The sequence below is a fragment of the Rhipicephalus sanguineus genome, chromosome 9 (assembly GCF_013339695.2).
Source record: "Rhipicephalus sanguineus isolate Rsan-2018 chromosome 9, BIME_Rsan_1.4, whole genome shotgun sequence".
NCBI classification, from domain to species: Eukaryota; Metazoa; Arthropoda; class Arachnida; order Ixodida; family Ixodidae; genus Rhipicephalus; species Rhipicephalus sanguineus.
In genome coordinates, this window is record NC_051184.2 from 35,848,436 (window position 1) to 35,874,497 (window position 26,062).

At 46.7% G+C, this 26,062-nt stretch overlaps 1 protein-coding gene across 1 annotated transcript; it reads left to right on the forward strand.

The window, feature by feature from the left end:
* The first annotated feature begins 977 nt into the window (after window positions 1-977).
* LOC119404979 (glucosidase 2 subunit beta) lies at window positions 978-25,577 on the forward strand. Its single transcript, XM_037671726.2, has 14 exons — window positions 978-1,150; window positions 1,524-1,640; window positions 3,108-3,203; window positions 6,135-6,192; window positions 6,716-6,833; window positions 7,489-7,618; window positions 8,720-8,904; window positions 14,440-14,529; window positions 14,946-15,044; window positions 18,956-19,133; window positions 21,315-21,384; window positions 22,336-22,500; window positions 23,744-23,843; window positions 24,986-25,577. The coding sequence occupies exons 1-14, from the start codon at window positions 997-999 to the stop codon at window positions 25,133-25,135; spliced, it is 1,710 nt and encodes a 569-aa protein (XP_037527654.1). The 5' UTR covers window positions 978-996; the 3' UTR covers window positions 25,136-25,577.
* The last annotated feature ends 485 nt before the right edge of the window (window positions 25,578-26,062 follow it).

A 26,062-nucleotide genomic window follows, 5' to 3' on the forward strand; every position in this document is an offset into this window, starting at 1 on the left:
TGTCAAACTCGCACAGGATTTGTGCAGGTGTGGCGGAAGGTGATAACAGTCCCTCATTCGTGTGACGTCATGTGCGACGAACTACTCTTTCGATAAGGGTGCTCTGGCTAAAGCACGGTAGTTTTGGGTGCCGCCTGTGCTAATTTTTATACAGTCGCGGAATGTAATGTATTTTGTTGCCTCACTAAGCCGTAGTCGTACGTAGAACGTCCGAACTGCGGGAATGAAGCCGGACCGTAACGAAATCGCATTTTCACGTTGCTGACTTGTCACCCCAAAGAAACGCTCAGTGCCAGATCTGCAAGTTGTGTGCAGTTTTACTGGGCCTCACTTGCACACAGGAAACAAAAACAAAAAAAAACACGAAAACCACAACGATAGCGGTGAGCATAGACGTCGGTCGTCAAAAGTCTTAAGACTCGACAAACTTTTCAGCAGATAAACTACTCACTTCTTCGTCAGTGCATGGCGTCAAAAGCTTTCTTCCTCATTCGATATGGCACCGATGAGCTGGTCCCTCGATGAGCTTCCCAGGCGTTGCTTCAAATGAGACTCGAAACAGCAGCGTTTTCATTGCTCGCCTGCACAAGCACGGTCACACAATTTTGTAAATGTTTTCCTAACCGACTTTCTAATTAATGAGAACCACAGCAGAGCATACAAAACGCGCATTTGAAGCAACCGCCACTGCCGCCATTGTCCGCATTGCTAGAAGCTGCCAAAAGAGCGTGCTTCTGTTTTTGTAAAAAATAAAAAAGCACTACTTTTACTTCACAAGTGCAACAAAAGTTTACCGTTAACTTTATTTTGTATATGCAGTTATTTTTAATGCGTTAATTGGTTGTTTGCAAGAACTTTGATTTATTATTGCCGGTCTCAAAGGCTACGTACTTTTTTATGGCAAACGACAAAATACGTCATTGCCGCCATCTCAACGAGTCCACCTATGAGCGAAATGTTGAGTTAGCCAAGTCGCTCGTCATTTCCGGTTAAACGATGGCGGCGTCCATGCGTGGCAGAGTCGGAGAGATGCCGTGTACCACCCGCGAGATGGTTTCTCACGTAGTTTTCGCGCTCTTACTCGTCTCAGCGCGGTGTCTAGCGGACGATAGTATTAGAGTTTCTAGACCTCGCGGTGTCGCACTTAAACGTAAGTCTCTTTCTCAGCTTCTCATCTGTTTCGGCGCTGCGACACCCCTTTTTGTGTGTGCGCAAACCCATGGCTACTCCGCCGCTCAGCTGTGAACCTACCGGCATTTGCGATTCAATCGAAACACGAAGCAAGCGTCTATTTTACCGAGCTGATTTCGCAGGAATGAACTAAAAACCGAAGCTACCCATAGCAAGATGGGGTTGTACCTCGTTTAAACGCCTGAAAAGTTCTAACGCCGGCTGTGCAGTGCTCGGTCCCTAACCTCATGTCGGCGCTAGATAACGTCGCGCAATTTTTATTATCGCGCCCTCCTATACAGGGCCTGGCGAATGCGCTGTTTTCTGACGCACTTCTCCTTGTTGCTTCGCAGATGCGTCTTTATACGACCGCACGAGAAATTTCACATGCTTCGACGGCAAGAGAGACGTCGAGTTTTTTATGGTGAACGACGACTATTGTGACTGCGACGACGGCTCAGACGAACCAGGTGAGAAAGCTCTCTTTATATTGTTCGCATGTAATGCGCGTCAAAAAAGAAAAAAAAAAACACTCCGCTTCTCTTTCACAAATGGCAAGCGACTTCGTGGAGGAAAAACGAGGATCTCTTAAAACAGCATCCCGAGAACCGCTGTATTCAGCGGTACGGGGGAAAAAAAAAAAAAAAAAAGAAACTTGCTGCGAAGGGGTATCACTTTGCCAGACCTGCCGCATTGTTGTGCTACGGTTTTGTTTTATCTGTGCATTACTTGAAATGTTTGAAAGGATACGCTTAGCGGGCGCCCCTGCACGCTGTGCATTCGTGACGTTTGCGTCACTCATTCTTGGCTCCGTTGTCATAGGTCCACTTATGAGCAACGGTCACTATTTGCAGAAAATACACGCTACAGGTCTCCGACTTTATGGCTTAGCGGCTAGGGCATCGCGCTGCTAAGCGCGAGGGCGTGGGTTCAATTCCCGGCCGCGGCGGCCGCGTTTCGGTGGGAGCAAAATACGAAAAACGCCCATATACTTTTATTTGCGTGCACGTTAATGAACCCCAGCTAGTCGAAACCCAGTGTCCCCCACAACAGCTCATTACAGTATCGTCGTTTTGGCATGTAAAACATGGGGACCTGATTTTAAAATATTAAACAGATTTCGCTAGTGTCTTGTTGGAACATAGATGTGAAAGACGTACTAGCAGCAAGTCTGTCACAGAAGCTTTCTGAAGGATACGCAGTGCTTGCCGCGAAATGTATTGTGTTAATGCTTCTAGCACTGCAAACTATAATTTTTATTTTGTGTGTTTGCATAGATGGATGTATCATTGCATGCCTACCATTCGAGCGCAACACTCACATTAGTTTCCAACTGCCCGTAGGTGCTTTACTGACGTAAATAATGGCACAAAGAAACACTTTGTGTTTGTTTTCACTGTGATTCACGTCCTGTTTGCGGAGCTGATTTTCTTCACTGGATCCCTTCTAATTAGTTAAGCAACGATAACTCTCGGGGTAGCTCTCTGTTGTTTGAAGCCAGGACAGGAGTATCGAGGATTAAGACGTAGCAATCCAAGTATGAAGGGATAGATGCACTTTGCAGTGCATGTGGGGAAAAGGAGGGAACGGCTTAATAGCTGATATTTTTCTGTAAAGGGATTCACCCTACAGTCCAAGGAAATGGGGCTGAATTTTTTTAAGCATAGGGGTTTAGGCACAGCGAAGGCAAAATAGGCTTGAACCAAGTAGAAAAAACCTAGAGGACGTTATCTAATTGGTGGCTAAATTCATGGCAGGAGTGAAATTTAGTCTTTTATTAGTACTTAATTATAAGTTGTTGATGTGAGCCGCCATCCGATCAAAAGGGTACAGCCCCATTCATCCATCCATCCGTTCATAAGCTTGCTGCTCAGTGCATCAAAAGCAAAGGCATTTGTTGTTTGGCGATGTGCTTCACTAATGGGACTACTGCGCAGGCACCTCGGCCTGCACCAATGGCAAGTTCCATTGTGACAACTTGGGCCACAAGGGCCAGGACATTCCTTCCTCCTGGGTGAATGACGGCATTTGTGGTGAGTTATTCCCTCTCTAGGGAAAAACAAATATTGATAATGCCAGTTCTGCTTAGGCTGAGTATGGTTGGCTGGGAATAAAATGACGTGTACTTAATGTACAGGTTGCAGTTTAAGCTGGTGCTCACTAATACCCACTCAACAATAGTTATAAGTTACGTACTCTCACGCTCCTACATGCTCGCACTCACCGAAACTCACTGAATTTTCTTAGATATTTGCCGCATTATGTTTGTGACTGCTTGTGGGCTGTATCTAAAGTCAAATCATCGCAATTGAAAAGTGCGTAAATGTGCTCAAAAACAAAAAAGTGCGCTCATGGCGAGCTTTAAAGCAAATGCATGCTGTTCACCTGCCCTCCATTTTCTTGATATTATGTCCAGAGGATTTTATTAATGTTAATGTTCACAGGTTGGTATACATTTAAGGACAGAATGAAGAGGTTTACCTTGTTTGTGAAGTTGATAGAAAAAAAATGTGAACGCCGGGCAGTGTATCACACCCCCTATTCCATACATTCTTGCACCATTCGATCGAAAGAGGCTGTTTGATTATTGTACAGAGTGAATTTAAGCAAAAGCAGTAGGTAGGCATAAGTAACAACACCAATATATACAAAATGTTAATGTATGCCTTATTCACTGTTAACGTCAGCTGTTAATGAAGTTGTTGCTGTTTCCTTTTCTTTATTACTTCAAGGCATAGGTTGCAGATGCATGCGTAGTGCTGAAGCTACGTGTACGTTAGCTGTAGGTGTATGTAATGTGTTGGTACAGATGCAGCATGGTGTGGGGGTGGCACAGACTCCCTCTGGGTCAGCCTGTGCCCTAGCACTGTTTACTAGGGGTGTGCGAATATCAAATTTTTCGAATACGAATCGAATACGAATATCCACCTTCGAATATCGAATCGAATATCGAATATCAAAGGAAAAATGCCTCCACAGTAACAATATTTCTTTTAACATGTAGATATTTGAAAAAAAAAAAACATTAACAGCCTGACTGGCAACACAACATACACTGCTACACAGTGTCCAGGCTAGCACAATGCACATCACAACACAAGCAAATATCACGGCACAATGAAAGTGATGAATACATGTTATCATGAAGAAATATGAGTTGCTCCACATGATCAGGCAGCAGGCGCTCCCTTGTAACAGAGACAACTCCCCCCCTGCCACTGAAAAGGCACGCTCGCTTGGAACAGAATTGGCTGGTATAGGGAGTTACATGGGCCAAAGCTTTGCCAGATTGGGGTATCTGAAGGTTCCTACAGTCCGCCACCAGTCACGTGGGTCACTGCCTTTCTTCAGATGTGGTCCCGCATAGTGAACGAGTGGTAGTGCGGCACGTTACGGCCGCATAATATTTAAAATGTACGGTTACATGACCGCCAACAGCGCTGCACGTCGGAGATGCACCAGCAATAAATCATACGTATTGGGGCGCTCGTCGCAGGCAGATATCGTGCCTCCGTGTACTTACGATGTTTGTCGCTCCTCTCGGCAACGTTTGTAGCGATATGAACGCAGCGGAAATGTGAGAGACGAGTTATTTTATGCATGTTAATCGAACCGCATATTCGAATTTTTCGATTATTCGAAGTTATCGAATATTCGAAACTTTCCGAATACACGATTTTCGAATCGAATACGAATATTTCGAATGTAATATTCGACGAATATTCGAAACTTTCGAATATTCGCACACCCCTACTGTTTACGGATGCCCCCAAATTGCTTTGGCAACATAACACTAAGGCAATCTACGATGTTGGTCGAAACACTCCCTTGTGATATTCAGTGAGTCAAGGCTTAAAGGGACCCTGAAACGGTTTTGACGATTATGTACGAACACATTGAGCCGGTAGAACAAGTCCTAAGGATCATTTACAGATCGATTTAAGCTCTGTGCGAAAACTGTGTAATTTATTACAAGGCTTTAAAGCTGCGAATCGCCACCGATCACAGCGGCTCAGCCAAACGCGTTTTCAAACCGCCCACTTCCAGTGCGCGTCGTATTGGAAGCGCGACGTCACGCAGGCGGCTGATCTGATTGGATATGTCCAGTACACGTCACTGAACCTCCTGTGGGCAGCGAGCGTTGTCTGCCTGTGTTACAACGTACTCCGTGTTGACGTGAGCTGAGCGAGAGTGTTTATCTTGAGGTTTCTTTTCTTGGACATAATTGCCCCAGCCTTGTTGTGCACCACGTATCTAGCAATTTCTAGCAATTGGTGACTTGTAAAGCTGCGACATCGTGCAATGTTCGTGAGGCATCTTGCGAGCGGAATCCCTTCAGCTCGTCGCTGCAATGAGCGCCGCGCTCTCGCTATCCGTTCAACGCCACAATCCACCCTTTTGTGGCTGTAACTTCACCCCTGAAGACACAACCACATTGCCCGAGTTTACGCTTATCGATGACCGTTCTCGAATTATTTTTGTTTGTCCGCATGCTGTTGCAGATTGTCGCCGTACAGGAGAATAAAATAAGATCTGCTGGTAGTGTGGCGGCACCTGTCGGAGCAGATATCAACCACTCCGCAAGCTTCGTCTTTGTTGGGCCTCCGAGATAACGCGCAACCCGTCGCGAAGCTCAAACCGTCGAGTGCGCTCATGAGAGCGCTGCGATCGCCGGCGATGTCAGGGTGTCTGTGAGTTGAGGGTGCAAGGCAGTGGTGAGGAGGAGGGTATAGATATAAATTCCGTAGCGGCCTTGGTACACAGTGCGGCGCTTAATTTCTGGTGCGAATGATTTGGGGATGCTCCTGCCTAAACGCTGACAAAGCTTCAAAAAACCGTTTCAGGGTCCCTTTAACAAACCTTATGCGCAGTATCATTATTCACAATGTGCCCACACTAAATAACACTTGATGAAAACTGTTGCAGCGTAAAGCCTTGCTTATTTTTCCTCTTGTCTTCGACAGATTGCTGCGACGGCAGCGATGAATATGGGACCTCGGCCGGCTGCGTCAACAACTGCCTGTGAGTTTATGTACATTTGGAGTTGCATAAGAAATTCGCTTAATTACTTGGCATGTTTGACTAAGTCTGATCAAGATTACCACAACCAATTTAGTTGAAGTGCCAACCATTAATGGAGGCTGTGCATAGCTCTAGCCACATTTTAACGGAGGCAGTATGCAACAATGCCGGTGTGCTGTGCCTAAGGTGCATAGTAAAAAACACCAGGTGGTGTGTATCCAGAGTACCTTTGCAACATTTCTCATAACGAACTTCAAAATTATCGGAAGCCAAGCTTCATTTAATGCTCATTTTAAATGTTTATCAGCGTTCATAACAAATTGGTCAGACTGCGTAGCAAATTCTGAATGCCATCTTGGAGACGTGTTCTCAGCAGTGTTTTCTGAACACGCTGAAAAAGTGTGGCAGGGCCCCTTTAAAAAATCCCGTTCCTTTTGCTGCTTTTGTGCATAGAACTCGAACGTGCCACATTACAAACTAGGATCGGCATTGGAGTTGCACCTAAAACTCTGGCTTATTTCAGCGAGCTCGGGCGCCAAGCACGGGAAGAGGAAGCGAAGATGCGCGAGCTGCTCACACGTGGTCTGCAGTTGCAGCAGGAGATGGCCAACAAGGGCAAGGAGCACCGACAGTACTGCAAGGTGAGCTCTGCTGTCCAGTTGCACATGAGCAGGCAGGTAAACTGGCACCCTTTTACATAGCTAGTATAACAACCATTTCTCAATTTTTAGGTGAGGCTTCTGTGAGTAGATTTCAGTGGCAGCGGCATAGCTTGCGAAAAACTCGGCACCAGTGAGTGTACAGAAATGCAGGTGTACACAAATGGGCCCTCGAAGGTGCGCCGGTCGCACGCGTAGTTGCATGCACCGTTTTCCAATAACCAATGCTCTCTCGATCGTGGAGTTGTTTGCGATCAGCCGTTTCTGATATGTGAATCTGATGTTTTGTCGAGGTCACTTGTACTTTAACGTTGCCACATTTAATTGTTTCACACATGATTGTCATTGTTGCCTGTAGCAACAGAAGCGTTGCGCTGCTAAGCACATGGGCGAAGGTCCAATTCCGGGCACGGACGAAGGAAAAAGTCAGGAGGGAGCATTGTGCAATGCTGTAAAAAGATAGAAAAAAGGAAGAATAGTAGGTCAGGTGCACACATGCCAAGCTTCACTTGCTCCCATCTTACCGATAGGGGCAGCACTCCTAATTTTTTCTTGCTTTAATAAACGTCATTTTCTATAGCTCACAAATGACATAGGTGGTCAGTAAAACTTTCAATTTTGTATTTTTAATGCACAGAACAAGCTCGAGGAGCTGCGCGTGAGTGTGGAGGAAGCGCGCAAGTCGCGTGAAGCCCTCGAAGCCGTGAAGAACCAGGCGATGGAAGCAGAGACCCAAGCTCTTCAGAAGTACAAGGACGCGGACGCTGGTAAGTTGCAATGACTGCACTGAAATGACGACGTCTTTTTGACCTAACATGCGTCGTGTGCTGCGTGGTTACTTCAATGGGCACTAAAGAAAAAGGTAGTTAGTACATTGTATTGGCAAGTTACCCTTCTGCAAAACTAAAAGGCTTGGCAGCATGCGCTGCCAGGCAAGTTGGTACATGGCTAGAAACGGTTAAGGGGGGACATGGGTCCTGAAAATTTTTTTTAAATTCTTTGTCGATTGAGATGAAACTTGCGGAGTTTATGCATATTTGTGTGCAGATTTCAAATATGCAATTATTTTTCTAGTATAACATGTAGTTTTTAAAATATCAAACATTTCATATGCTTTTTGGGAGCCCCAGTTTGCCTAAACTGAGAGAGTTACAAAGTAATTAAGCACATCAGAATGACCTGCAATGAGTACAGAGTGCAAGAAAACAAGAATGGATGTTCTAAACCCATTTGAACAAAAGTTATGGCACGATGAACATTCCAAATTAGTCTACTCCAAGCTGGGATTTCAGCCACAAATATTCAACATGCCACAACTTTCGTTCAAATGGGCTTAGAACATCCATTCTTGTTTTCTTGCACTCTGTACTCATTCCAGGTCATTCTAATGTGCCTAATTACTTTGTAACTCTCTCAGTTTAGGCAAACTGGGGCTCCAAAAATGGCACATGGAATTCAAAAACTACACATTGTACTAGGAAACAAATTGCATATTTGAAATCAGCACACAAATATACATAAACTCAGCGAGTTTGATTTAAGTTGGTAAAAAATTGTGAAAAAAGATTTCAGGCGCAGTGTCCCCCCTTAAAGGTGTCGAATGTGCGCTTGATCGTGTCCTTCCTAGATCGTGTATTATTTTGCACTTCTAACTGCTCCTAACCGAAGAACTTGCTCCTTGATGACACCGTGCAGGTTATGTGCAAGTTTCAAATTAAATCTTTCAAGCTGTCAAGTGCAGAGGCTTTCTTCCTTGTCCATTCGTGCTTTCCGTAATAATGAAAGCTCACCGACTCGCCCAGCCGCCATAGCTGTGCACCATTTTAATGATAGTCACCATTTTAATCATCTCCTCAAATCTTTTGCAGAGCGTAAACGGGAACAGGAGGAACTGGAAATGCAACGCCACCAGGAGGAGGAGAAAGAGCACGCACGTGAGGCTTTTACTGAGCTGGACTTGGATGGAAATGGCATGCTCACCGCTGAGGAGCTGCAGAAGAACATCATCTTCGACCAGAACAGAGACGGCACTGTGTCTGTGGAGGAGGCCAAGGTAAAACGCCTTCGATATCCAGCATCCACCATTATGCTTCCCAGTTTATTCATACAGGGTTTGTATAAAAAGTATCGGGAAAAGTTTAGGAAAAATAGATTCATTAGAGATACACTATAACCTCATAATAACAGTCACATCTGACACGAAAATAACTTCGTTATATGCAAACATTCATTATAAATGTGCATTCGTAACACTGTATCTATGACAAGACTATTCTTCATTTACTTCGTTATAACCGATAATTTGTTATATCCGTGTTCGTTACATGAGGTTTGAGTGTATTGCTATCATGCCTCAAAAGTCTTCATAGTGTTACGGGGAGAATATATTTACAATATATATACAGAGAATAAACTCAGCGGCTGGCAAGATGGCGCCCAGCTTGCAGGGTCTGTCAACGTCGTCCTCCTTCTTGTCTTCTTCGTTGTTCCTTTTAGCCCGTTACATTATTTCCCGGCGGCTGAAGCACCGACCCGGTGCTCATCAGGAGGCAGTCGAGTGACAGGGCTTGAGCCGCGTAACATGAACGACGTCAGTGCGAGGGTGAACGACGGTGGGGTCACTAGGGGCGATTTCGTAGGTGACGTCGGTCACCTGGCGTAAGATGCGGTAAGGGCCTGAATAGCGTGGGAGTAACTTCTCGGAAAGTCCCAGGCGGCGCGTGGGGGACCAAAGCAGAACCAGATTGCCGGGCGCGTAGTGGACGTCACGATGGTGGGCGTCATATATACGCCTCTGGTTTTCCTGCGAGTCCGCTAGTCGGCGTCGAGCAACTTCGCGCGCCTCTTGGGCCTTTGTTATTGCCTCCCGAGCGTACTCCGACGTATAACTCAGTTTGGTCGGCAGGAGTGTGTCGAAAGGTAGCGTAGGGTCGCGGCCGAACAAAAGGAAAAATGGAGAGAACCCAGCGGTATCGTGTCGAGAAGAGTTATAGGCAAAGGTGACAAACGGTAACGTAGTGTCCCAGTCGCGATGGTCAGCGGAGACATACATGGATAGCATGTCAGTAAGAGTTCGATTGAGGCGCTCGGTTAGGCCGTTGGTTTGCGGATGATAAGCAGTTGAAAGCTTGTGTTTGGTGGCGCAGGAGCGTAGGAGGTCATCAACCACTTTCGAAAGGAAGTAGCTGCCTCGGTCGGTGAGGAGCTGCCGAGGGGCGCCGTGGTGTAGGATGACGTCCTCGAGGAGAAAGTCGGCAACGTCAGTTGCACAGCTAGTTGGAAGAGCCCGTGTGATCGCGTATCGGGTTGCATAATCGGTTGCTACTGCAATCCACCTATTGCCCGCAGTGGACGTAGGAAAAGGGCCAAGGAGATCAACACCCACACGGTAGAATGGCTCTGATGGTATGTCGAGCGGCTGAAGGCGTCCGGCAGGATGGGTAGTAGGTTTTTTCCGTCTTTGACAAAGATCACAGGCAGCAATATAACGGGATACGTCGCGGTACAGTCCAGGCCAGAAGAAGCGCCGGCGAACTCTGTCATAAGTCCGTGAAACGCCGAGGTGACCGGCTGTCGGCATATCGTGAAGCTGGGCGAGAACAGTCTGACGCAGGTGAGGAGGAACGACGAGTAGTCTGTCGGGGCCGTCAGGACGCATGTTGCAACGGTACAATACACCATCATGAAGCTCAAACATTCGAAGGGAAGGGTCAGGCGTCGCGGATGTTAGCCTTTGGATAATATCGTGCAAGAAGGTGTCCCGCCGTTGCTCGATTCCAATGTCGTGAAAAGCGGACAGAGAGAAAACGTTGGTAGAAAGGTTGGCCGTAGAACTGTCTGGGGGGTCAACAGGATATCGGGACAAACAGTCGGCGTCTTGGTGCAAGCGGCCGGTTTTGTATACAACTGAGTAGTCGAATTCTTGGAGGCGCAGAGCCCAACGACCAAGGCGGCCTGAAGGGTCTTTCAGGGACGAAAGCCAACACAAGGCATGGTGATCCGTGATGACTGTGAATGGCCGGCCGTACAAATAGGGGCGAAATTTTCCGACTGCCCAAACGAGCGCCAGACATTCGCGTTCAGTAATGGAGTACTTGCGCTCAGCAGCAGAAAGAAGGCGGCTGGCATAGGCAACAACGCGTTCCCGACCTTGTTGTGTCTGGGCCAGGACTGCACCGATGCCATGACCGCTTGCATCGGTACGGACTTCTGTTGGAGCTGATACGTCAAAGTGGGCGAGAATAGGTGCAGAGGTAAGCAGTTCTACCAGATTGGAGAACGCATCCGCTTGCTCAGGACCCCAGACGAAGGCAGTGTCTTTTTTGAGGAGCTGAGTGAGAGGGCGCGCGACGTCGGCAAAGTTGTTCACAAAACGACGGAAGTAAGAACAGAGGCCGAAGAAACTGCGAACGTCTTTGGAACAAGTTGGCACAGGAAAATCTTTCACAGCCCGTATTTTATCTTGATCAGGGCGAACACCGAAGGAATCAACGAGATGCCCGAGCACAGAAATTTCACGACGGCCGAAGTGGCACTTGGCCGAATTTAGCTGCAGGCCCGCCTTACGGAAGACAGATAAGATCTTCGATAGCCTTTCAAGGTGCGTCACAAAGGATGGAGAAAAAACGATTACGTCGTCCAGGTAGCAGAGGCAGATGGACCACTTGAAGCCATGCAACAGGGCATCCATCATACGTTCAAACGTGGCGGGCGCATTGCACAAACCGAACGGCATCACTTTAAACTGGTAAAGGCCGTCGGGAGTGATAAAGGCCGTCTTCTCACGGTCCATCTCGTCAACGGCAATTTGCCAGTACCCGGAGCGGAGGTCGATTGAAGAAAAATATTGTGCACCGTGAAGGCAATCCAGGGCGTCGTCAATGCGTGGCAGAGGATAGACGTCCTTCTTTGTGATCTTGTTCAAATGCCGATAATCAACGCAAAATCGCCAACTGTTGTCCTTCTTCTTAACAAGTACAACAGGGGACGCCCATGGACTGCTGGAAGGCTCGATGATATTCCGAGAAAGCATTTTGTCGACTTCTTTTTGGATGATTTGTCGCTCAGTATGGGAGACGCGGTAGGGTCGCCGATGAATTGGTCTCGCATCGCCTGTGTCAATCCGATGTTTAACAACTGACGTTTGTCCGAGAGGGCGGTCGCCAAGGTCGAAGATGTCCCAAAAGGACGCAAGGAGAGCGCGCAGTTCATCAGCATGTTGGGTAGGTAAGTCGGGTGCAATCATCTGAGTTAAGGCACCTTGTTCTGATGGAGTAGTAGGGGAAGGTTTCTCTGCACACGAATCTCTGTCGTAACTTAAAGTTGAAATGTGGCAGTCGGCCGCCGGCATGATTTCCGCAAGTGAAATGCCACGAGGGAGAACTTGTGGACATAGGCCAAAATTCACAAGCGGTAGACAGGAGGCGTTGTCCGTTATAGTAACGAGAGTGTGCGGAAACGCAACGTTTTGCGAAAGCAGGACTTCAAGATTTGGAGACACTATATAGTCACCGTCGGGTACAGGTGGTACAGGTGAGACGCCGACGTAAGTAACTGTCCGTGGAGGAAGGCGAAGGTGGTCTGCGGAACAGAGCCGGCTTGGAGGGCAACCGGGAGGGTCAACAGCAGTAGGTAGAGCGAGTTGCACAACGCCGGCAGAACAGTCTATCAAGGCCGAGTGTTCCGACAAGAAATCAAGTCCCAAAATTAGGTCGTGAGGGCAATGTTCTAGGACGTAAAACATAACCGATGTGTGGTGTCCGGCGACGGTCACACGAGCTGAACACACACCAATCACGGCAGCTGTTCCACCATCGGCAGTTCGGACCACAGGGCTTGGGGCAGGAGTAACGACTTTTTTTAGGTGTGTTCTGAGGTCAGCGTTCATAACAGACACGTGCGCGCCAGTGTCAATAAGGGCCGTAACTGGTACACCGTCCACGTTTACACTGATAAGGTTCCGATGTGCGGGCAGGGTCAGTAGAGGATTTTGGCATCGGGTCGTGATTGCAGCATCACCTCTAGGAGCTGCTCCCGTCAGTTTTCCGGAGGTGAGCGTTGGAAGGAGCTTGGGGACGGCGATCGACGAGATGGGGGCGAGCGGGAAAAACGGCGTTGCGGCGAAGGTGAGCGGCTGAGTCGAGCGGGCAAAGAAGTGTCAGGCGTGAGCGGCTGTGTTTGCGGCGATGAGCGTGGATTACCGGGAGGGAGGCGATGGGACGGAAGGTAAGGCCATGGTGTCGAGTTAGACCATGAACGGCAGTGACGAGAAATATGGCCTACACGACCGCAGTTGAAGCATATTGGCCGGTCGTCTGGTGTGCGCCATTCCGCCGGGTTGCGATAACGTGGGGGAGCGGAAAAACGTCGGTTCGGTGTGACAGCAACAGTTGGAGTTGGTGGAGCATACTCAGGTCGATGAATTGAGCAGATGTTGTTCAGGCCGACGTTGGCCAGTTCCTGACGCACGACGGACTGGATGAGGGAGACGGTGGCGTGATGGTTGTCGGAGTTGAGGGTTGGTGACGTGAGCGGAGCAGCGGCTTCGATTTCTCGGCGGACAATGCGGACAACATCACTGGAACTTTCCGTAGAAAGCAGGCGGGGGTCTTCGCAGGTGGATGTAGCAGCCGTGTTAGGTAGGCGTGTAAAGTGATGGAGAACACGGCGGCTCTTGGCTTCCTCAAAGCGCCGACATTCAGAAATGATGTCTTGTACGGTAGATGAGTTCTTGAATATAAGCAGGTGAAAGGCATCATCTGCTATACCCCTGATGACATGGGCAACCTTATCGGCTCCCGACATCTGCGAATCCACCCTGCGGCACAAAGCAAGCACGTCCTGAATGTACGTAAGGTAGGATTCGGTGCACGTCTGAACACGAGACGCGAGCTCTTTTTGGGCGGAACGCTGACGTCCCAGAGGTCTGCCAAATAGCTCCCGAAGCTTTTGCTTGCATAACTCCCAGCTGGTCAGCTCTTCCTCGTGCGTTTCATACCAGACCTTCGCGGTGTCTGTTAGGTAAAAGATCACATTGGCCAGCATGAGCGTTGGGTCCCATCGCATACGTACGCCCACACGCTCGTATGTCTTTAGCCAATCTTCAACGTCAACGCCATCGGTGCCCGAAAAGGTACCTGGGTCTCTCGGGGGCTCCAAGATGAGGGTTGACGGGCCGGTTGGAGAAGGCACAGGAGCCGCTGAAGGGCCGGCATTGGTGACTTCCGTCGCCATTGAAGAGGCAACTAGGCGCCCGCTGCGAAGCTTCGTCTTGCGTGAAGTTAATACCCAGCACCTCCACCAAAGATGTTACGGGGAGAATATATTTACAATATATATACAGAGAATAAACTCAGCGGCTGGCAAGATGGCGCCCAGCTTGCAGGGTCTGTCAACGTCGTCCTCCTTCTTGTCTTCTTCGTTGTTCCTTTTAGCCCGTTACAATAGTACATCTCTTGCGCATCAACGCACTTTTGCTAACGGCTTCTCGACAACTCGAACACCCCCAGTATGGGGATTTCAGAAGGTCTTTTAACTGGTATTTTCTGTCTGCTACATTTCATTTCCCTCACCCTTCCCCTGTGCACAGTTCTTCTTGCACATGAAGGAAGAGATGGGCCTGGAGGAGTTCTCAAACACAGGCTGGATGATCATGAAGCCCATCTACACCGCAAGCAAGGTGAGTTGAGCAATAGAACCACTTCACACTGCAGAATGTGTGTAATACAGTTTAGACCAGTTACAGTTGAACCCCTCTATAAGAGGCATGCACCAGGGAGCACTTCTTGTGTCTTATATAAAGTGTCTCTTATATGCTGGGTACCATGTTCTCATTTTCTTATCAGCCCTTCTTTCAACGTAGGTGCACTGGTGTCTTTTATACCAAAGTGTCTCTTACATCAGTCTCTTATAAAGGGGTTCAGCTGTGTAAAGTAGACCACCTATGACCTGCAATGTATAACCTCCAAGTAGGCGCAAATGACAATCCCAGTGTCCTCCTCCCACAAGCCGTGTCCCCTTCCACCCTTATAGTCTGTGCAGTGTTTTCGCATCTGAGACCTCGCGATTTTAATTTCAATTTTCACTTCTCTGCAGATGCCTCCTGCTGCAGAAACAGCTCCGCCACCGCTTCCGCCGCCCGTAGATGAGCTTCCGCCCACCACCACGGAAACCACACCGATGCCTTCATCCAAGGTAACGTGTCCCTTTGGCTTTTGTTAACCTTCGAGGGTTGAATTTTTTTGCTATATGTGACCCCCCGGGTACATTTTTTTTCATTGCTGATTTAAATTCTTCAGACGAATCTATCTGAGAAAAAAAACGTAATTTTGTTAGGGTGACCGTAAAGCGACAAAAAAAATTGTTTGTGTTGTTACATACACATGGTTTATGCATGAGTAACAGCAAGGTAAATTTTAAAAAAGGCTTATACGACTGTTAAAAAATGCGTTGCAATAAACATTGTTCACAGACGTACAAAAATAAGTGCACGTAGTGTCTTCAAATGGAAACGCGAAGGGAGCAGTGTAGTACAAACTTTATTGAACTGAAGGGAATCAGGGCGAAGGTGGGTGGGTCCCCTAGTCCAGGGCCCCACTGGCCTTTGCGGCTCGCTGGGCCTGATAGAGTAGAGCTACTTGGCTCTCCCGATCATTGCTCGCAAGCCAGACTTCCCACTGCCTCTCGAATGGGTTTCTCCCTAATAAGGGCGAATTGATTTCGGGTGGCCTGAGTGTACACGTCCACGTTATGTGGGTGAGAGATGGCCGCTCCCAGCACCAAGGACATGTGTCTGGGTACTGCGTTGGGTGGATTTTGTAGAGAATTAACAGATTTGGGCACGTGTTAGTTTGTAACCGGCACCAGTCCCTAGCCTGCCCGATATCGAGTTTGGGGTGTGGTGGGCTGAATTTTTGCCTTTCTTTCCTTTGTGCCTCCAACGTGGAGGGAGAAAAGTCTCCTTTGATCCAGTCATCATTGTCTCACCGCACGCGTTTTGAGATGTCACTTGTTCATCAACATCTGAGTCTTAACTAGAAAGTAACTCCTTGTCTGATGGGCTGATAACCAAGGAATCGGATTCTGATTTGTTATTCGAGCGGCAATTCAGAGGAGTCTCCGCTCAACTCACTTTCAGCAGAGCAACCGGTGCGCACTTCCATAGCACAAGCGAACTGTGCAGGTGAGCGCCCTGAAGAAAATTCTATGGTAGTGCACGTGTCTGGAAAGCAAAAACAAGTGAGAAACCTATAATAATTCTTCATCTTATCATCGAGACTCGGGGGGTTTTTGTGAGTCCCTAAAACAGGAAATGCAACCACAATGGCATTGTTTGTGTAAGTCAGCGCCTGCATGGAAACGGGCGTAATAGCGCCCCGGGGAGCAATAAACGAGAGAGTAACAAAGCAGTCACACTTTGAGACATTCTAAACCGGATAGCCATCAGTTTTGTGAGCGCAAAAAGCGGGAACCACCCAAAAGGTGAAACCGAAACTAGCTGCCGTGCACGACCAGATGCGCTAGCGATAGCCAGCACACCGCCGTAGTAAAGCAAAAAAAAGGAGAGACATCGGCGCAAGAAAAAAATTCCGTGTATTCTCGCAATGTGCCAATATACATGCCAAGCAAGAGAAAGGATCGAAAAAGGCGCACTTTTTAAACATACACTCAAACTAGGGATGGACGAATATTCGGGCGTTTCGAATATTCGAATTTGCTTCGATACGAATTTATATTATTCGAAATTTCGAAGTATTCGAAATGAACAAATATATATATGTATGTTTAACCGCACGTAACCCCCTGTAAAGGTGGTTTCACTGCAGCGTTGGGTTGCTGTGTCGTGGAATCACCCATCCAGGGAGAATCTGCACTGCCACGAAGCCACACTTCAAAGTTAAATGTACATATTTTTGTAAGTTTAAAAGTGTGTGATATGGGGCTTATATGCGCTAAGTGCAGTAATTTTTCAATTGTAACATATTGTATCTCTTATAACTTCCACCCTACTGCTATTCAAATTTTGATACTATTCAAGGTTTCTTCCACTTCATTTCAAAACAAAAAAGTAACATTCACTCATACCTAGCTCCAATCCATAAAAATATTGTGCAAGGGTCATGACAAAAATGTTCATTTTTCATAATAATATGTGGTACATGCTATTCGAACTATTCAATTCGAAATTATTCGACCAAATCACTATTTGCTTTGGATTCGCTTCCAACCTCAAATTCACTATTCGCCCATCCCTAACTCAAACCTCATTATAACAAAGGCACATCTGCCACGAAAATAACTTTGTTATATCCAAAAATTCGCTATAAATATTTGTCTTTAACACTGCATCTATAACAAGACTATTCATCATTTGATTCGTTATATCGATGTTTGAGTGTACAAGCGATGACGTACATGTGCATCATTGACCCTGAAAGGTTCAGGAATGTGTGTACAGCAATAACTTAAAACTGCGTTGAGTATAAACAGAATATAGCTTCACAATGGCTTCTGCATATGTTAAAGAAATCTTTGAAGGTGTTTATACTCGTATATGTACGTCCATTCAAACATAAGTTGTAGACATAGTTTTTCAAACAACGCAAAAACAGGACACCAAAATGCCAGGCCTGCGCCCAACACGCAGCACAGTCACAGCGAAAGCTCGAAGAGCGCTCTTTCTAGAGCCCTTCCAAACTCTCTTGGGGCATCTAATACAAGTACACATGCGAGGTATCCGCTACCCCATAGACCATAATTTTTTTGAAGTTGGGAAGCACCCACTATGCCACTCTTCGTCTTTCTGCGGATAAGCAAAGTACCTGCTGCGCACCTGTGAGTTTATGCATAGGCGTGCGCACAGGGGGAGGGGGGGGGAGAGGGGGCGGCCGTCCCCCCTAATCACCTAAGAGGGGGGGTGCAAAATCTGCCCCATACATTGACCCTTCTAGTCACCTAAGGGGGGGGGGGGGGCAAAATCTGCCCCATACATTGACTTAGTAGGGTGGGGGGGGGCACTGCGATTAACCTTTGCCCCTCCTAAGGGGGACACTGCGCACACCTATGAGTTTATGTGCTCTTTGTTGATGCTGCATGCGGCTGATAACGATGAAGAATTATGGCTGAGCACTTTGTAGTGGGTAGGAAGTTTTAAAACATGCACTCATTACGCATTTAGCATTGTGTGACGCCTGGTTGTTATTTTACTGTTCTGCTACGCTATATTACGTTAGTAGCGCAATTCCTTGCCCGACATGACACCTGTATAGGGTGTTTTTGCAAAGGAGTTTCAAGCACCAGCGTGGCCCTTTGGTAGAATACTCGACTGCCATGCAGAGGGTCCGGGTTCAAATTCCATCCGATCCTGAATATTTAATTTTATTTCATTTTTTCTTATTTCGCGCGACAGCGGTTACGGACACCTGCGCCGGCGGACAGCTACAGCACTGTTGTTATCTCATAACAGCTTTCGCTGTAAAAAATGCCCCCATACCTTTTTTGGCTTCATTGTCTATTGGTTTCATTAGGTTGTTTCTAACAAAGAAAATGAGCCCTTGATCTATTCCCCTTCTTCTGTTCGTACACTCATGTATATATGACTTTGACTGTGTGTGTGTGTGTGTGTGTGTGTGTGTGCGTGTGTGTGTGTGTGTGTGCGTGTGTGTGTGTGTGTGATAGAGAAATCAACAGAAACCAAGAAAAGGCCTTGCCAACAAGAGGTAAGGGATGAGCAGCTCCCTGAATACCCCGCCACCACGGTAGCTTAGTGATGTTGAAGTCATCCTGCCTAGCGCAAAGCAACAGGTTCGATCCAGCTCGTGGCACCTATGTTTAGATAGCTGCAAAATGCAATGGCATTCATCTACTTTGGTTCATGTGCTCAGTCTCCGCTGTGGTATGCCTCCTATTCAGGTGGTGGCTGTGGCACATAGAAACCCCTGAACTTAATTTTAATTTATCAATCTACTAGGTAGTAGTATACATAGTAATAAAAAAAATTTGTTGCGCATCTGACGTGAGGGCTAAACCGGGCACACATTTGGATTGAGTAACTGCGACTTTATTATTTCGACATCTCGTTAAACCTTTTTTATGTGCCTGCGCAGGAGGAAGATGAAGGAGAAGGAGAAGACCTCTCCGAGGAACACCTGGACGAAGGAGAGGAGGAAGACGAGGATGTGGAACCACCCAAGTTCCCACCCAAGGAGGAAGAGGACACCTCGGCGGACACGTCCACTACAGACACGACCGAGTATGACGAGGAGACCAAACAACTCATTGAAGGTGAGCATGATGTGACCGTCTCTCTCAGTCAAGAAGGCTTCAGTATGGGCCAGTTGGTAGGGCATCATTCTGTGCTGTACTTTTTGCACAAAAGGCAACAGAGGGAATGAAACAAGGTAGGTGTTAAGTTGGTCTAGTCACACTTGTCTTGTTTCACTTGGTTGTCCTTTGTGTAAAGAGTACAGTACGCAAGGATTGAAGCGCGAAAATTGAAGGATAAGTGTTGCTCGTACTTCCGTTTCCCGTATTGGTGTAATTTTGACTCAAACCCTTACATTAGAGCCAACATTATTTTTTGCGGCCAGATTTGTAGCGATTGTCATGAGCACTTGCTCCTAGCAGATGTCGCTCTTAAAAGATTGCCGAGGTTTCAATCGACGAATACTGTACACACATCGCGGAAATATGTAGAGAGCAGCCTCACTAAATAATGACGATCAAGGCAGCCTGTGCACACGGTGAATCAGTTATGCGGAAGCCTGCAAGGTTGAAGAAGGTTCACGAAAGGAATAACTTTTTAGCCACCTGTTTCGCAGCACGAAATAAGCTTTCTCAGAAAGAAAGCTTGATAGTAGAAAAAAATTTGTTGATGTCTAGGATTCAAATGTAGAATTGGCATCCCTCTTTGCTATTGGGGCTAACCAGAAGACTAGCAGATCAGAAAGCAAGGGCAAATCAATCAAGTTGAACCACACGAAAAACTGAATATGGCAAATCGTTTCTGTAGGAAGCCCAGAAGTAAGAGGAACGTACGTGATAGCTGAAAGGTGTCGTCGACCCTTTTCACAGCACGAAGCTAGAGCGAAGATTTGTCATTTGAGAACTGCTGTCTAACACATACCCTTGTTAAGAAAGTTCAGTAATAGCTTGAGCAAGTGGGTAGACTACAGTCAAATCGCATTACTATAGTGAGCCTCAGATTATCAAATATTTCAAAAATCCTCTTCCAAATGTCCATTGAGTTTGCAAAAATATTTCAGTTATATATGAATTTCAGAATACCAAAGGTTTCAGAATAATGTGTCGAATTATATCACCCTTGTGTCTCAACAACACTTCAAAATAACAAATAACGAACTTAAAAAATTACTTGCGGTGGTGTATGTGCCACTATCAGCTACGTACGTGCCCCTATCATCATCATTAGAACACCCGCTTATTTCTCTACACGCCTGCCCTATTACACATGTGCAATAGCCCTATCACCATCGCCTGTACTTATTTTCCTTGTCAGGCTTTGCCTAGCTGCCTTTGTTTCATTGACCAGCTACGTCTCCACACTTGTCGCACGACAATGAAGAATGAAGAAGCAAGACCGTGAAGAATGCAACATGAGTGACCCATGGGTTGAAAAGTGCGAATAGTTGAACTTGGTTGATTGTTGAGCTTGTTGAAACGGACAAAACGTACAGAAGTCGCAGAAAGACTCGCCGTGGATGCTTCAGTAACATTTGAACACTACAGGCAGTGCGACAACGAAGTACAGTCAACTGTCGATTTTTTGGACATGCTTGAAAATTCGGACGCCTTTGCGGCACCGTCACAAGCCATAGATGTCGATGTATAAGAGCGTCTGAAATTTCGGGCGCTGAAACTCTTTGGCATCTGATTTTACGGACTTCCTGCCCAAATTGCCGGTCCGAAACGGCATTAATCTAAGCCTCCACCTCTGCTGCGTCTGCTATCTCGTAGGTCCAAACCAGTGATTTCGCGTGTCGATCCGCTTGGGGCCGAGTTCGAAAGTGAGCTTTGCCGCAATGACACGGTGTTATAGGGCAAAGCATATTGAACATCTGAACTGTCAGGGCGTAGTGTGGCGATGCCTTTATGGATAACGACCGGAAATGCACGGAGGCATGACAGCGGCTGGCGGCAAGCGCACCAGTACGACTTAATCGCTGATAAGTACCTTCAGCTAACTTCTTGGTAGTTCCATGTGGCCTTCCATGTGGCGAATTTTCTACTTTTTCACTACGATTTTTCCAAATAACGGGTGATTAACGGTCCCTTGAGATTTGTTGTATTGAGGTTTGACTGTAGCTTGGTCTGTAACAATGGGTTTGCATTGCGAGCATACTACATAGTGCCATAAGTTTTCATAAGCATTCTTTCTTCTTTCTTTTTCATTTTTTGTTGCCTTGTGATAAAACATTCCTAACGTAGTATATGTCTTTTATGCAGCTGCCAAGAAAGCACGAGACGAGTATACTGAAGCTGACTCCAATGTCAGAAAACTCGAGTCTGAGATCAAGTGAGTACAACAAAAGCTCAGAATAATGATTTTTTTAGATTTTTTTAGGAAACCTAATGCTCACCCAGTTTTTATGGAGTGAAAGCAGGAAATGTGTATCCTAGTCTGACCTGCAGCCAAATTTTATGATGAAAAATGCAAAGGGTGCTCTAGATAATGGGAGTAGGAAGATGAAACCTGCAGAATATAAGTACAAACACGTGTCGCTAAAGTGAACTGCTAGCACGATCGTGTTCACAGAACGAGAAGTATGTTCATTGTCACAGATGTACAGCTCTACATTGGTGCAGGCTGTAATACGTTATCCTTTATGGAGACCACTTTGACACTGCGACCACCGTGAGTAAAACGGTAAACCTTTGCGTTAATAACTGGCTAACATGGTAATCATTCATTGCAAGCTCTGATTGTCACTCGAAACTATGCTACGGGCAAGACAAGCTTTTTGATTTTCTAAGGATGATGGCATGTCTTCGACGCATTCGCTGCCGAGACTGACGCCGCAGCTGTAACGGTCACCGTTATGGTCACGCACATACAGTCTGGGCAGTCAACTTCAAATTGTTTTGCAAGGACAAATATTAAAATAATGTGTCTTGACCCATGGACATGCACGGGATACCAGTCGTGACCTTCATCTGAGGCAAGATCGGACTAATGATCAAATCAACAACATTCAAATGAACAATATGGTCTCATTTGAGTGCCAGGATGTTCTCATTTGAGCACCAGTATGTCTCATTTGAAGTGCCCGTCAACGTCATTTTAGGTGCCTGTCAACCTCGTTTTAGGTGCCTGTCAACCTCGTTTTAGGTGCCCGTATAACGGTGCTGGCATTTGGCTTAAGCTTACTTGAAGGCGGCCGACAAGGGGAGCTTAAAAGCATTTCGTGCTTAAAAGTCTGCACTACTGTGAAATGAAGCACGAGCCTGGTGTTATGTCGTTATGCAGGACATTGGAGCAGTCCCTCGACACCGACTACGGCCCCGACGATGAATTTGCAGCCCTGCGTGACCAGTGCTTCGAGTACACTGATCGGGAGTACACGTACAAGCTGTGCCCCTTCGACCAGGCATCGCAGGCACCCAAGGCTGGAGGGTCTGAGACCAGCTTAGGGTGAGCACTTCCCTCTCTCTTCTTTAAAGGAACCCTGCAACACTTTTCCAAATAATCATCGAATGGCTTCATTAGAAGAGCATTAATTAGAACTAACAGACAAGAAAGCCAAGGAAAGTATAGGGGATGTTATTTATAGTAATTATGAGGTAAATGGGAAGAAAGTAACATGAATGAAAAGATAACTTGCCGCCAGCAGGGACCGAAACCTGCGACCTTCGAATAATGCGTCCAATGCTGTACCAGCATGGGGGACGGGGGGGTTGAGTAGGGGGCACGAAGATGCATCCGTTCGTCAACACGCGTCCTGACCTTGAGCACTTTTTTTTGGGGGGGGGGGCAACTTCTCGCGGCGGCCATGGTAACTATGCAGCTAACGATGCACATATCAGCCAATGGCCATGGACTTTGGGTTTATGGCATCATTTGTCAAGAGAAGAGGGAACGATTTCTAGCTGACTTTGAGAATTAATTGTGAATTCCAGGTTGCATGCTGTGCTATAATGTTTGGCTCGCATGTTCTCGAGAGACTCGACTACCAATTGGCAGCGTTTTCTGGCCATGCTGAAAATGTGTTGCAGGGCCCCTACACGCACACACACCACACACACACACTTAAGCTAAGCACCTTGGTGCTGTACTGTAGAGTGACCTCAGTTGCGTAATGTTTCTTTCTTCTGTGTCTTTCCTGTTTTATTTTATTCTCTTCTCTCAAGGTACGTCGCCACCCTTTCAGATTTTTTCTTCTTTTTTAGAAGCGGTTGTTGCAGCAGGGGCTTTAAAATACGCGAAAGAAAAGTTGGTCTTGCTCTGCCCACGCGAGCGTGCCGAAAGTGTGGTCGTGGAAACGAACTACGTCATCTTCGGTACCTTTGGCCTCGTGCCATCCAAAGATAAAGCCAGTCGTCGAATTCACTTCCATTGGCTGCTCTGCTGTAGTTGGCGGCCTACTTGGAAAGCCTCGTCTCATGCTTTGTTCGTTTGAGACTACTTAAAACCATCATGCGTTAGTCTCGTTCGTTCCTTAAAACCTTGGAATTTATTCCAGAAAAACTGTCACAAATACATGTGGCTGTTTTTTGCCAGATTCATCCCACTCTTCCTTACGTGCTCTTAGCAATTACTGTTAAGGCTTCAGGGCTACAATTCAGGGCACTGCCCGATTGACCAAAAGCTGGGCTGGTTTTGCTAACAGAATAGTACTAAGCGAGGTGTTTTTTTTTTGTCGGCTGTCTTCGTCTAGACGTTGGGGAAGCTGGCATGGGCCAGACGACAGCAAGTACAGCGTCATGAAGTACGACGGAGGTGCAACCTGCTGGAACGGGCCTGCGAGATCCGTCGTGGTAAGTTGCTCGATTTAAACGGAGGCTTCCTTTCTTTCTTCCCGAGAGTTTAACATTTGTTGCCGTTTCCTTGACTATGTATATCTAGGTGTATGTATCTGCCTGCTTCAAGTGCGTACATGCATGTGCAATGTGTGAACCATTTAGGGCTTGTCTTCAACATTAATTGCTGTCTGACCTGTGCTTTTCCTTTCTTTAATACTCTAGTATTAGTATATTAGGGTTATCGAGGTCACGAACAATATGTATGTTCTTGACAGGAAAAGCAGGGAGCACAGAGTTTTCAGTCTGCACCCTTCACAGAGTCATTACATCTTAAATCAATAATAGTCATCTGGCTTGCTTGTGTTTTCTTTCTTGAAAACACTGTGCTTGCCACTTTTCTATCAAGAATGCTTCATCACACTGATAGCATGCATACCGTTCCTGACCTAGAAGTACCAGGCATGCCAGCAATAACTCAAGGAAAGGCGCGTGATTGGGACGTTAAACCCCAACAACTATCATTACGAAAGGCACGTGAGATAGGTGGCAATTATTGTTGTGTGCAGAAAGATTCCCCAAATATCTCCTTCGTACTTAGAGTCTAGTTATTTATGCTGTGGCTACCCTGTGGAAATTAATTTCAAACCTTACTCCATTCTGTGCGGCGAGTAAACAGATGGGCTTACTCGGTTTTCCCATAGGTGCAGATGTCACTTTTACAATAATCAAGCTAGCCCTTGCATGATGTCTTGCCCGATAAGCTATGAACTCCCATTGTATACATATTAATATTATCACGTGGTTGTGACGGTGAAGAAAGCAAACACTCGGTAAAGATTAAATGTATTCTTGGGCTAAAATTTGCCCAGAAAACAAAGTAACTCAAAGTACAAGCAAAGCACGCTGTACACTGATTGTGGCGATCACAGTCGTCTGCAATCTGATTATCAGCGGCACACATCGTCTTTTATACATCAGTGATTGAGCCTTCAAGCATTATCGCTAGAGCTCGCGTAGGCTCCCGAATAAACTTGAATAACTCGTGTCCTGCGCGTAATCTTAACAGCACAATCTCAAACAATCGCGAAACTCGAATACCTCAAAATGAACAAATGAGGGCACGTGGCAATATTGCGTGTGTTTCGCGACCTGTGCAGGTTGACCTTCACTGCGGCCTGGAAAACCAGCTGACGTCGGCCTCGGAGCCAAACCGGTGCGAATACCACTTCGACTTCAGCACTCCGGCGGCATGTTCCCAACCGGCAACCGACACGCCTACAGAGTCGCACGTCCACGAAGAACTCTAACGGATCTTCATTACTACGTTCCGCAGTCCTTGGGGGGGGTGGGCATCCATGTTAGACCATTCCAGCGGGGACCGAATAAACGCATCTCACCAGTGGTGTGCACATGGATGCAGCCAAGGAGGGAGGGAAAGACTGGCATTGCGCACAGGGGTGTTGTGATGTGTGGCATGCGTTGATCACCTGCACGGCATTGAGCTTTGCGAAGAGATTGGCGAAGTGATTTCGTGGCTGTCGGTCTCATTCTTCTCTGGCCTTTCGTACGTTTGTCAGAAGGCCAGCGCCAACCTTTACTTCTTTCCCTGCCCCCTTTGCCTTCGAGCCGGTGAAAGTATTTCGCTGTTGAACCAACACTGACCTTTTGTCCTCTATACTTCATGTTTCTGCTTTGTTTATTTTTACCTACCATAAGAAATAAAAGCGTGTGATAATGCTTTCTTTTTAACTTGTCCGGATACGTGCTTTCTTGCAAACTGTACACGTTCACAAGGCTACTAAAGAAGTTTTGCATTGCACTCTGTCAGTGGCACAGACAGTGACACAGTAATCATCTCTGTGTCACTGCCTTAATTTTTTTCGTATTTCTGCATTTTTGTGGCTTTCTTCGAGTGTAATAGTGTACGAACTCTCCCATCAAGCAACACTGGCTATGAGAAGCGGACACTGCAGAGTAATTCAAGGGAATGTCCTGTCGTAGTCTCATGTCTCACGTTGGGGTCGTGCAGCTGCAGTTGGCTCCCAACAGGGACCAGATGGGAGCCAGCTGGTCTCTTTAACCCGATTTAGAAGCATCACTTTTGTTTGTTTGTTTGTTTTTAACGAAATTGTACGCACTCTTTCACACGATGGGCACAACAGAGCTTACGGCACCTGCTGCGACTTATAGCTTTGAAAGGCCGAGCTTTTTTTTTTTTGTCATCACGATGCGCT

What these genes read in the sequence shown, in the direction of transcription:
- LOC119404979 (XM_037671726.2), top strand. Translation starts at nt 997, where the DNA reads ATGGCGGCGTCCATGCGTGGCAGAGTCGGAGAGATGCCGTGTACCACC. An exon ending in CACCGATGCCTTCATCCAAG is followed by an intron (nt 15,045 to 18,955) that starts GTAACGTGTCCC and finishes GTGCCTGCGCAG; the next exon opens with GAGGAAGATGAAGGAGAAGG. An exon ending in GACCAAACAACTCATTGAAG is followed by an intron (nt 19,134 to 21,314) that starts GTGAGCATGATG and finishes TCTTTTATGCAG; the next exon opens with CTGCCAAGAAAGCACGAGAC.